The sequence below is a fragment of the Ruditapes philippinarum genome, unplaced genomic scaffold, assembly GCF_026571515.1.
Source record: "Ruditapes philippinarum isolate M1 unplaced genomic scaffold, ASM2657151v2 ctg1034_1_1_1_1, whole genome shotgun sequence".
Lineage (NCBI taxonomy): Eukaryota > Metazoa > Mollusca > Bivalvia > Venerida > Veneridae > Ruditapes > Ruditapes philippinarum.
The window spans coordinates 38,356-51,608 of record NW_026860488.1 but is presented as its reverse complement, the minus strand read 5'-3'; the positions used below and the strand labels follow the sequence as shown (position 1 = coordinate 51,608).

Below are 13,253 nucleotides of genomic sequence, written 5' to 3'. Positions count from 1 at the left end.
ATACTGCAAACAACTTTACATTAATTTAAATAACCTGAAACATTTTGCTTATATACTAATATTGCAAAATCTCCATACAACCTTTGTTATCTTCACAAAGTTTTAAAATCTACCCATTATGTTAAAACCTTCTTCTAATATTTTTGTCAATACAAAAAAGTTATATAAACTTCGGACAGAACCTCTTAATATTCCTTTTTTTATAAAGCACATAATAAAAAGACAATTTTTTGTTTCAGAAGCATTACCTTTTAATAAGAATACTGTTTTCATCTTTGTAGCGTATTTTTACCCCATCTTCTTTTGACCTATCATCATTTACTTTGACTAGTTGTTTTTCTAAGGATTTTATCTGTAAAATAACACTTTTTTATACAGTAAGGGAGTTAATTCTTGAACAGACAATTTACAAATTTAACAAAGTTGTATCCCTTTAATTAAACAACAGTTGCATATAAACAATACCTTACAGACATTTTCAATTTATTTTCAATGAACAAAATTAAATGCCATATGTGATGCTTTATCAGATATTAAGAAAAAAAAACAACAACATAAAATCACAGCTCAAATTATATTTTTCAAATCTGATTTAATCTTTACATAGCAAGAAAACAATGAATAACAAGACTATTCATAATGCTTCGAAACAAATACAAGAAGAATATCCATCATCAGTATTTTTCAAGATTGTTAAATTAGTTATTCACTTCATCTGAAATCTTGAAAAAATAATAATAATAAAGAAAGAATATGATAATATTTACCCTATCGGTGAGTTCTTGAAAGCTACCATCTATATCGTCATATATATCCTCATTTGCATTTGGACTTCTTAAACCTCTCGCTAATTGACTGAAATCATAATTGTACATCCATTGTTCAACCACGTTTATATGATAACTTAATTAGTGACATTTATATTAAAATGAAGTGCAGGGAATAAATTATAATAATATGATTATGTAATCAAATAAGACGGATTTTTGATTTTCTTGGCATTGTTAAAGAAGTCAAGAATACAGGAATAAGAGGAGGTGCTGGGGTTTGGGAGACAAATTTTTCATGAAGTTTCCATGCCCCTTTACAAAGGAGATGTGAAAATTAATGACCTCTAAAAGCTTTATTTAAGGAGCAAAGTGGCACCTATTATTGTTTAAACATGTATAATATTATACATCACTGATGGGAATGTTTCACCTTTGAAAATCAGTGGAACAAAATAAACAAGAGCTGTCGGTAGGACAGCAACGCTCGACTATTCTTAGTGCTTGATAGTAAAAAAAATGCTTGATACAGTTACCTCCTCCTGTTTACAGGTTGGGGTCATGATGGTGAACAAGTGTGCAAAGTTTTAAAGCCATATGTCAATGGACTTTGAAAATAATTGAACTATTACAAAATCTTTAACGTAAATTCTAAGTCGAAAAAGGGGCATTATTCTGTCAAAATGCTTGATAGAGTTACCTCCTCCTGTTTACAGGTTGGGGTCATGATGGTGAACAAGTGTGCAAAGTTTCAAAGCCATATGTCAATGGACTTTGAAAATATTTGAACTATTAACAAAAAACTTTAACATAAGTGGTTACGCGGACGCGGACGCGGACGCTCAGGTGACTGCAATAGGTCTACTTATTCTTATCGAAAAGTCGAGCTAAAAATTCTTGTGAGTTCATGCTCCTAATCTAGACCCACCCCCTAGAAGTTGGCCTACACATAATTTGAACCCAGCTTATTATGCCCTTGCTAGGTTAGCCTGCACAGACAAGCAAGCTGGCCTGGCATTAGCCTACATATTGAGCCCTGTTCAATAAAGAAGGTTAACAAAAGAAAGTAAGACCCCCTGAAAAAAATTCTATTACCCATATTGCTTTATTAGTCTTTATAGAATTAATAGAAGTACAAGCATGAGTGTTATGCTCAAAAGGTAAACCAACAAGATCATGTTATCTGACATGGCAATTACAACTATCCATATTGCCTTGAAATTTAATAGTATGCAAGTCATTTTAAATTTTCTCACACTGTTAATGTTGATTCTTTTTTTGGTTTGAAAAGATAACTCATTCATAAAATACATTAATGGGCAAGATAAATTTGAAAATTGTAAAGTTTAAATTTTGTGTTTTGGGTGTTTCCTGATTTAGATATACACATGAAAATCACTGTGTCACGAATATTAATTTGGAGGGACAGAAAAGTGTTAAATCATTATTCTGAATCAATACATCATAGTTATATTTTCATAACTGACCAGTTAAATCAACATAAAAAAGATAATTTGACATTTATTATAACAGGTTATAAATCTTCTACTCATTAACTCTTGTGACATTTATTGCATTTATTTGTGTTCTGACATTATTAGTTTTGACATTATTTATTTCCCTTGTAATTCTATAAAGACTAATATAGCAATAGGTAATAGCAGTAATTTTTTTCCAGGGACTCCAAGTTGTTTTGGTAACCATTTTCATTGAACATGGCTCAAAATCAAAATTAAATGTATTCAAATGTAAATAAAGGAATTCCCTTAAACATTTTAGCATCTATCATTATATATGAAAATCATGTTATCAAGGGATGAAAGCATTTCAATATCAAACTTTCAGCAGTGTCTATATCTGACCATTGTTTGACCTTGAATAAGTGTGAGCATGACCTTGAATACAAGTATAACCTTGACCTTGAATAAAAGTATAACCTTGAACTTGAATAAAAGGAATCCCCATACCTGTGCAAAATAGCATCTTATTACGGTTATCAATGGAACTAAAAGATACATGGAAACATTTCCAAGGCTAACTAATTTATGCAAGTACAGGTAAGGAAATTGAAATAACAAAGCCTTGTTGTTTTTACATTGAATTAAGTTTCCATGCAAAAGTGTTAAAGAACTGACATAAAATCACAGAAAAACTATTAAGCATAACCAGTAAACAAGTATTTTAGTGTCAGATTACAATTTTTAACTTAAGTAAATCCCCTAAACTAATTTACTTGAAGGAAGTCCTCTCTGCACTGTGGTTAAAGACCAACTTTGTTTACATTAAGCCACAAAATGTGCTTAATTGAAGGAAATTGTCCTTTGAAATTTGAACACTCTAAAGGAAGTTGTTGGGAGTGTATGAAAGACATAAATGTATTAACCCTTTACCTAGTGATTAGCCTTTGCCACCAGTGACAGAGCCCAGGAAAGCTATGTGCATGGTCAGGCTCTAGTATATGTAAGTGTGGGTAAACAATTTTTTGTATACTGTTAACCCTTAAACTTTTAATTGACTATTCCAAATTCAAAGCAGGGCAAGTTTATTACACAAATTCAGCAGGTTAAAGCCACTTCTACATTATTCACATGAAAAACTGTTTCTCATTTACACAGACTCATTACATAATATAAATGTAACAGACAAAGAAAAAACAAAATTTAATGAATAAACAACCTACCTAGCATATGCTGCAGACGATATTCTTCTGTTTGGTCTGAAATGATAGAATTAAAAATATTTCACTGCTTAACACCTTTTCATTGTCTGCAAGTGTGTGAGATAAATGCTGTAAGCAATTCTTATTTACTTAATCTTACTGCAACATGTATTATACTGCACTATGCAGCAACAATATATCGGACAAAATTTACAATTCAACCTGTTGCTTGAATAATAGAAGAAGTGTGGACTATATAATGTTTTATTTAAATATGGGTAAGGTGTAGCTTGTGGCTAGGGTGTTTGGCTCTCAACCCAGGGATCATGGGTTTGAGTCTGATTTGGGTCAAGACCATGTTTCCTTATGACATTAGCACTGTACAGCTTCCTCAAAATCAAGCTCTTATATGCATCTGAATAATCTGGAGTAATGAATAGGTGTCTTTACTGAGCTGACATTTATGAAATAAAAAAGGTCACAGATCAAATTGCACTCTAAACTGTTGTTTCACCCTAATTAAGTCTCAGTAAATTACTGTCCCTGCCCCGATAGAAATTCATTCTGATTGAAACCACTTCATTACTGCTGATTGTAAATCTATAGATGTCTCAATGAAAACAGACCATCATTTTTATATGCAACGATAAAAAAAACAAGACGCAGAATTCAATTGGGAGTTCGTATGCATGAGTTTTACCAATATATAAAACAACACCAAAAACACATCACTCCAAATCCATTAAGCTTTTTTTTTCATTATAAGGCCAGTAATGTACCATAACAGACAGACCAGAAAGTCATTCAGGAAAACTGTAGTTTGCCAATTTGGACTCTAACATTTCCCAAGAAAGTTTCTACAAAACATTTACTGAATAGTATGCCAAATCCAATTTGTGATCAACTTAAACAAGGCTAGAATTCAGTACAAAGACTAGAAATGTAATTTTCGCAGAAAACATCACTGAATTTACATAAAATTCCTATGAATGTTTAAGTGTGTTCTATTTAAAGTCTATACTTGTATAACAAAAAGTAACATGTGACTTACATGTGACTTAATTGTTCTGAGCAGAACATTCTCAAACATAATCATTGGCAAGTACAATTTGACAATGAAAACTCTGCAGGATTTCTTATTTTTTTAATCCCCAAAAACACACAGCGCAACAAAAAGAGCTAGTGTTTAAATTTTCTTTATATTAATATATCATTTTATTGATCAAAACTTTGTGACATAGTGACAGTGAGTGTAACTACTTGACCATATTACTACTTAGCCTCAACTAACAAAATATCTTACGTAATTCTTCAACCTACTGCTTGCACACATACCAAACATAAATTCCAAACATGTTATTTTGACTGATCATGAAAATGACAACATAGGAACAAATCCTTGGACATAAATACAAGGTAACAGGCATGAGAAAATATTTATGACACTTTAATGCCCTATTTTCCTTCTAAAGATGCATCAAACAGGTATAATTTAATTCATTATACACCCCTACAAAATTGCAGTAATAAATTTAAACATGGGAGTCAACGTTTTGTACCCGACTGAGTAATGGTATATCTTAATAGATTCTGTTATTGGAGATAGCATCATTCTATTCAGGTATATAATTTCGATGTATTAACACCCAGAAAAATGAGAATTTTGAACTTTTGTCAGTGATATCACAAAATCTACGTTTACTTGCTTCATCAACTTTAAACAAGAAATGAGAAAAATATAGAAAACAAATTTGTAAAACTGACGTCAAAAAAAGTATAAAAATAGAATTATTTTGAATGTCATGTTTATTAAATGGGGCAATTATATACATAATTTGTATAAACTATATATATACGAAGCTTTAATTATAAAACTGATTGGTATTCAATGACTGTAACGAAAAAAGTCATGATCTTTTTAAATGGCTTTGATGGTTTATCAATAAACTTACTGTTGACGCCGTCATATGACATTAACTGAACAATAAAAATCATTTAATGGTTTCATAACTTAAGTCATTCGATCATGTGTACCTATCTAATTAAAAGTCAAAATATGTTTATGTGTACTCAAACATTGCAAGGAAAAAACTTCTTTCTTTTCTTTTTTTAATTCATAATCTTATGAAGCAAATTATCAAATTCCAATCAGTCAGCAAGTACTCTAAATAAGGAACTTTGTTGAAGAGTGAATAACCTTGTGTAGATGAACCAGTGCAAGTGAACTATCTTAACTTTTCCGAATTTCCATTTTCAGCCAATTATAAAGTCCTTAGTTATAAACATGGACCAGAGACTATCAAAGTTACAGTCAAGTCATTACATGCCTAAATAAAGAGAAATTACCAGTTGCCATTTAATGCATATGTACTGATTATTGTTGATTTTAAGATACATATAAACAAGGGTATAACTAGACTTTCTCACGGCATTTTACATTGGTACATAAAGATACTGTTTGGCATTTTTAAACAATCTACAAATGGCTGTTTGAATTTACTCCCCACACTTGTCCTGCTTTGAATATTACTTGGATTAGTCTATTGTTAATCTAAGTAATGCCTAAAATAAGACACTTATTCTAAGCCACCAACATGTATAGTGTCAACAGTCTGCCTGGATGTACAGGTTACTGGCCTGGCACTATGATGTTGGCATTATGAGGAAGCCCTATTGTTGCCTCTAAGAATTCACGAAGAATTATAATTTAAAGAATTCACAAAGGTTTATTAGATGATATTAAATTGATATATCCTAAATTACAATTATATATTGCCAAACATGACCATAAACATTTAACAATTTATCAATTAATCACAATTCTTTCTATATACAAATGTATATGTATATGTATAAGCTTTATTATGTATCACTACTATTTTTGCTAACTCCACCTTTTAGTAATAGATATACCATTGCTGCGTTGACGATTTCTGGGTTTGCGTAAATTATACCATAATCACGTGACCTTTCTTATGCCTTAACCTCACGAGACGAAGTCGAGTGAGGTTGCATAGGAAAGGTCACGTGATTATGGTATAATTTACGCAAACCCAGAAATCGTCAACGCACCAATGGTGTATCTGTTTTAACCTATAGCTCCGCCCAGAAACACTTACTCCTTCGATCTTCAAAACTGAAAATTATACCATGGTCTGGGTATGGTATAATTTACGGTTATTGGAAATTTATAATACTTGGAAGAATTTTACATAAGAAGCGCTGAAGAGCTATAGGTTAATGATCTCTTAATAATGTACAAATAAAAATATCCTATTGCTTTCAATTTTCCTTTGATATTTTAGGTTAATTAACTGTACACAAGAAAAATTGATGCATGTTTTGATATATACAAAAGTCATTAAAATTGGTGAAAAAAACTAAACAAACATTGTGAATGATATATCAATGTTACATTAAGCTTAAGGTAACTTCAATTCAACTTATTACCGCTATCAGATTGCCTTTAATTAATGTTTACTGACTTTGTAGCCAAAGGGTAGACTTTTATACTTATATAAATGACATGTATATGAAGGTAGGTCGGCTTTTTTTTTAATGGACTACCTACCCAAGGGTATATTATTTACAGACATATTTGCATATGTATATATTCTGCATAAATAATGTATATTTGTGGACATAAATAATTTAACTACAAATATACAAGCAAAATAGAAATATTGGACCACATGTCAAAGGTTTTAATTTGTTCGAGCATGATATTTTTGATCCAGTTTAATGTATTTCTGACACTTGGTCATATGGTATCACCTGAATCGGAGAAAAGGTCCAGATGGCTGGCTCTACATTACTTCAGACAAGGGGAGCAATTTTAGTCTGGTAGCACAGCAGATTAACCATAACCCTCCTAAATATCTTAAAATGGCCCTGTCCGTTTTTCAATCTGGACAAAACCATTAATCATTTTTAAGCAAAATTTCAAAATATGTAATGAATGAATAGCAAACAACTGCAGACCATGATCAGATGGAGAAGGATGTGCCAGCTGATCTTGGTCTGCACTGGCTAAATTGGTAATTTCTCTATCAGTTAAGGCTTAAAATTCAAAACAATTCAGAACGGACTACATTGTGTTTTTCCATTAAATTAAAGGTAACCTTCAGAAAAGGATTCAATATTGCAGGACTTCATTAAAATCAATGTGACATTCTTATTGTGCTTCCAACCAATTTGTGAACATGTATTGCCTTTTTCCACCTAAAAGTGCGAGCCAAATTAGCTTTTAGAGGTCTTGAATCCTCAACTAGTTCTTCATCTCTGACTTATATTTTATGGTAATTTAAAGACCAATTTTTTTCTTGAATGAATACTGAAAACTTTAAACTACTAAACAAATTGAGTGTGCATTTTTTCTCTCATAAAAATCAAAAACAAACAAGAAACACGGTGCATTTAGATCTTACATCATTTCTTTATTCTTTTGCCTGTTTAAAATGAAGAAAGTGTGGATATTATAGTTATATACTGGCTCTGTGTATGGCGTACTTCCAACTTTGAATCTTTTTCATGTACTGTTCTGCTCTTTTCATTCATTATTATAATTCAATTATTTCTATGACCGTATTTGTATAAAACAACCCAACTACAATTTGTATGTTACAGTCAATTGGTTTTAGCATAGTCCTGTTAAAGAATAATTGAACTCTTACGATTACCATATACAGATTTATATCTTTTATCAATATTTTATCAGTCTAGCACCTTGTTAAAGCTATTTATAGCATGTTTTAGCCAATATTATCAAAGACTATTGGAGTTAATTAGTTCAAGGCAGAATGTAAAATTATTGATGGGGAAGGTACATAAAAATAAGGCTGAAAACTATACTCAACTCTGATACTATATGAAAATTCCTCGAGACTATCCTTTCTAAATTCCAATTATATTGATTAATATTATGAGTTTGTTGTCAATATACTATCCCTCAGTATCCCTCAGTAATGCTAATTATTATAATAATCTTTTAGCTGTTGTTTGGTTTTAGGTCACACCAACATTAATAGTGACTTTTCTGTAAAACCTTAGGTGCTCCTTCAAGCATTATTTCTGGCATTAATGGGCACCTGAGTAGAACAGCCAACATACCATAAGCTTCCTCACATAAAAGATTTTGAAGTCCCTGGCATGAGGGGCAAAAGGTATAATGTCAACAAACTTAACCACTCAGCCAAAGACACCCCCATTATAATAATATTATGTCTTGCTTGTTTTTTTCTCTCTTATGTTTTTGAAAGGTCATTCAGTAAATTGAAAGTAATTTTTTATTTCCTTCCAACCCAGCAACACACAGGCAATTTTACCATTACATATGGCAGTATCTTTGTAAATATTAACATTGATAAAATATATCTACAAAAATCTTAGTAGCCCTAATTAACAAAAATTTTATAAGTTTTCCTCTTACACTGATTTATTTCCTTATAATTTTTTTTATTTTTCCTTTAAATATCAAAATCTTGTTATTTCAAAATCTTGTTATTTTCTTTAATGTCTTCAAATTACCTTAATTACATACATTTATCAAAAATTCGATATTTAAGTAAATACTTTATAAATAAGATTGATATCTATACCTAAATTAACATTTTTTAGACATAAATTTACCTGTATCAACTTTCATTTGCTATTTTAAAAGAGCTTATTTTACAGATTTCACAATCAATAAGATCAATAAGTAATTTCGTGTCTGATGGTTGTTACTTATCATTGTATATAATTTGTATTCTGACACTTCTGACAGGCGAGGTTGACTGAAAGCTTCTGTTAATGAGATATCTATGAAAATATCAATATAAAAAAATTCCACCCCACAAAGTGACATTATAATTTGCCCACCGTTCTTAACATGAGGTCTTGTAATAATTTTAATAATGTTCTATTGCAGGAAAAAAACCCTTCATATTACTGACAATTTTGATATATATCATCTAATATTGTGTTATAATAATTATGAAATTACATCAACATGATATCATGCAAGATTGTATGCCATATCAATATCAAGATTTAATTATAAATATCTGAAAAAATGTGATCCCTCGGCAGCATTAAAAACAGCAAAATAACATGAAAATTGCAGACTCGGTTTAATTCTATACATGAGGGTTAATGATTAAAAGTGCAACATCCCTCATGCCCCCTAAACCATATTTTTCCAATATTGAATTCTGAGTTAGTGACAATGAAAATTCAAAGCCTGATTTTTTTTACATGTTTTACCTGGACAACCTGCACATCCTTGAAGTCTGACCAGACTATACTGTTGGTTCAGAAGCTCAATTTTTTATATGAGCCGCGTCATGACAAAACCAACATAGTGCGTTTACGACCAGCATGGATCCAAACCAGCCTGCCCATCCGCGCAGTCTGATCAGGATCCATGCTGTTCGCTATCAGTTTTTCTACTTGCTATAGGGTTTGTAAGCGAACAGCATGGATCCTGATCAGACTGCGCGGATGCGCAGGCTGGTCTTGAACCATGCTGGTCGCAAACCCATTATGTTGGTTTTGTCATGACGTGGCTCAATTATTTTGATAATGAAATCCGAAAAGTAGGACAAATTCATTACACAAATTCAGAACCTTTACATTTCCAGTGTAAACAATGGCCATTCACATGGTTCATTTATCACTTAACAAAGACATGTACATAATTGCCCAGCTGACATAACATACATGTTGAAACAAAGCATGTAATTATTATTTGTGACATTTATAGAACCTTCTTCAAAGAAATCATCCAATTTGTGTCAACCTCCATTATGTCCAGTGGCCACTTCATTTTGTTTGCAAACCTGACATAATTATTTCACATTAGATTCTGACAGCTATACATTGTGATGTATGACAGGTAACCAAGGGTGAACAATTAAAGACATCAGCCAACACAAAATTTCGCCCCTTATTTTTCTTAAACTTTTTCAATTGAATTATTACAAAATACAAAGGTAACATTTGCAACGGATGACTGAGAAATATGATTGATCTAACGATGTGCCATACGTGAATCATAACAAGAAAAAACAGCTGTTTAATGTATAAATATCACACGGGGAAATATTTTCTCATTCCATGTCATAGGCGACAGATTGTAATTATGAGTTTTACTACAAAACACTTAAATGAAAGAGAAATATTTATATAGCAGAAACAATATACATCAACGCACAAGAAACATTCATTTAGCTGATCACCACAGATATTTGAATTATATAACTCAAGTTGTTGTCATGGATTTGATTTATTAAGGGGGTGTGTTGTGTACAAATGAATTTGGTTTAGATGAGTCACAATTCAAATGCAGGTATTAAAAATCCTTACACATACATTGCTAACAAACAGTAAAGGCAAGAAATGATAAAATAAATTTGATATTCTAACAATTTCTTAGAATAAAATTTTCTTTTTATCATCGAGTTGACAAAAAACCAGTCAAATTGGGAGCATTTTGCAGGTGCGCAATGACATAGTATCCTACCATTGATATTAAATTGACTTAATCATTACCATGGTAATACTATAGAAAGCATCATGACTACCAAGTACTGAACCAGTTTCACCATTAATCTGTGCAATTTTAGCAAAAGATTTTCCGTACTATGAATTTGGATATGTTCATTTGAAAACTAAGGACAACATAAATTAAGCTACGAACTGTAATGAACCTGGTCAGACTGTATGGAAATGCAGGCTGGCCTGGCGCTTCACCAGGGTAAAGACTTATAATATCATTACTTTTGATTCCAGCAACTTAATTTTAAGGGTTTAATGGACTTGCTTACAAACAGTCCAAATATAGTTTAACTTATCAAAATACTATAACTTGGGAAAACAGCACTATAGATTTGTCAGACTGCACTGAAGTTACCAGGAACGCCTGTGGCACAGGTTCATAGTCACTGCTTTGTGAGATCATACTTGTACTTTGTAGATTCATGTTCATTAACTTGCATTGGCTAAACCTACATGATTTGGGTGGCAGTAATTGATAGGTCTTAATTTTAAGGTAAATATCTAATAAAATGTTTACCCTCTTTGTCTGTTACTTCTCGGACTTCTTCTTGACCGATGGCAACTGTCACAGCTGTAAAGACAGGTGGGGGAATTATGGGTAAATACTGAATGAAGAGAGTGAGGTGGTTCAAAGCACAAACATTGAGAATATACAAGGATAACAAACTGGGAAGATGTGTAAGGACGTAGACATTTCTTAACATGACTATAAGAATGCATTACAATAGACTTTTAACAAGTAATAGAAAACAAGGTAACCAGATAGATCATAGCAGGGCTCACGCTGTCGGTCGCCATAGTCGCCTTTTGCGATTATTTTATAAGATTGGCGATTATTTTTGCATTTTGGCTACAAAATCTTGCGATTAATTTTTACTTCCAACAGTGTTTATATAAGGTGTAAAAATCGATAATGAATGCAGTAGACCCAATTAACACCAGCGGGTGCAATTTAATTGAGTGTCAACTTTTTACCGGGTCACGTGCTGCTAACTATATTGCCCGAGGTGATAAAAATACATGCGAGATTATAATTGTATAAGAACTTTAAAGATATTGTCCAGCATTTATAATAGCCATCAAATATCCGTCAATTAGCCCAAAAATCGTTTTTCAAATTGATAAACTTGATATTGACTTACCCAAAATTTACCGTGAATTGCAGTAATTGCAAATTTTGATATTTTTTTTTGTTTTAAGCTACTTAACTAAATTGCCAGTGGAAAACAATGGTAAAATTATTTAAAAAGTATAAACTTCCAAACAACTATTTTGCACAAACAACCAAATTGTGAATATTTTCTTCAGAAAACTGGAAAATCCGATTGTACATATTTTCGCGACACCGATAATTTTGATATTTATTTAAAGGTGAAATAAGCTAAGTTCTGTTTAAAAATCTTTAACTACTATGGCAGAAAATTGTATTACATTGGTGATGATGATATTTTTTAGTAAATTATTCAGAAAGAGGCTGCATTCTGTGAATGAGTTTGCAAACTTGTGTTATTTCTATAGGCTAATATGACCTAGATCTACTCCAGTTCTGTGTGAAATGTGGAAATTGACAGTGGTTATAGCTGACAAAATTTGATTAGAACAAACAAAAAAAGTTGTCTGATAACAGCACTATGTAAAGTTATAATGAATCTTTAATATTATTGTTGTACAGTAATTATACTAATTATAACGTTTTTATTCTGTTCTATAATAACAATTAAAGTTGTGGTTCTATTTAAACAAGAGGGCCATGATGGCCCTGAGGTCGCTCACCTGTATATAGCCCCCCCCCCCCGGCCCAATTTTTACCCAAGGGCTTTTATTTGTTTATTTGAACAGACTTGGTAGACACCCATAAGAAGATGTTTCATTGCAAAACATCTAAGTTCTAGCTCATTGGGTTTTTTAAAAGAAGATTTTTTAAGTTTTTACTATACACATAGAGTTAAAAACAATGACACCCCTCGGCAGGGCCAGTTTTGACCCTGGGCTTTTATTTGAACAAACTTTGTAGATATTTACTTAAAGATGTTTCATGCTTAATATCTAAACTCTAGTTATTTGGGTTTTTTCAAAGAAGATTTTTAAGTTTTTGCTATGTATATAAGGAAAATCAAATGACCCCCGGGGCGGGGCCAGTTTTGACCCCAGGGCTTTTATTTGAACATACTTGGTAGACACCCATTAGAACATGTCTCATGCTAAATATCTTAGCTCTAGCTCTTTGGGTTCTTTAAAAGAAGATTTTATAAGTTTTTACTATATGCATATAAGGAAAATCAATGACCCCT

At 31.7% G+C, this 13,253-nt stretch overlaps 1 protein-coding gene across 6 annotated transcripts in view; it reads right to left on the bottom strand.

Moving 5' to 3' along the window:
* Positions 1 to 13,253, bottom strand: part of LOC132760278 (rab11 family-interacting protein 4-like) — a 53,846-nt gene that overhangs the window by 22,702 nt on the left and 17,891 nt on the right. For 5 of the 6 annotated variants that reach the window (XM_060752232.1, XM_060752233.1, XM_060752234.1 and 2 more), the window contains 4 exons: positions 11,480 to 11,533; positions 3,448 to 3,483; positions 768 to 855; positions 249 to 352 (listed from right to left, as the gene is read on the bottom strand). In XM_060752232.1, coding sequence (XP_060608215.1) covers positions 249 to 352; positions 768 to 855; positions 3,448 to 3,483; positions 11,480 to 11,533 — 282 coding nt within the window. The remainder of the gene's footprint in view (positions 1 to 248; positions 353 to 767; positions 856 to 3,447; positions 3,484 to 11,479; positions 11,534 to 13,253) is intronic. The other variant, XM_060752236.1, reaches the window with a different exon arrangement.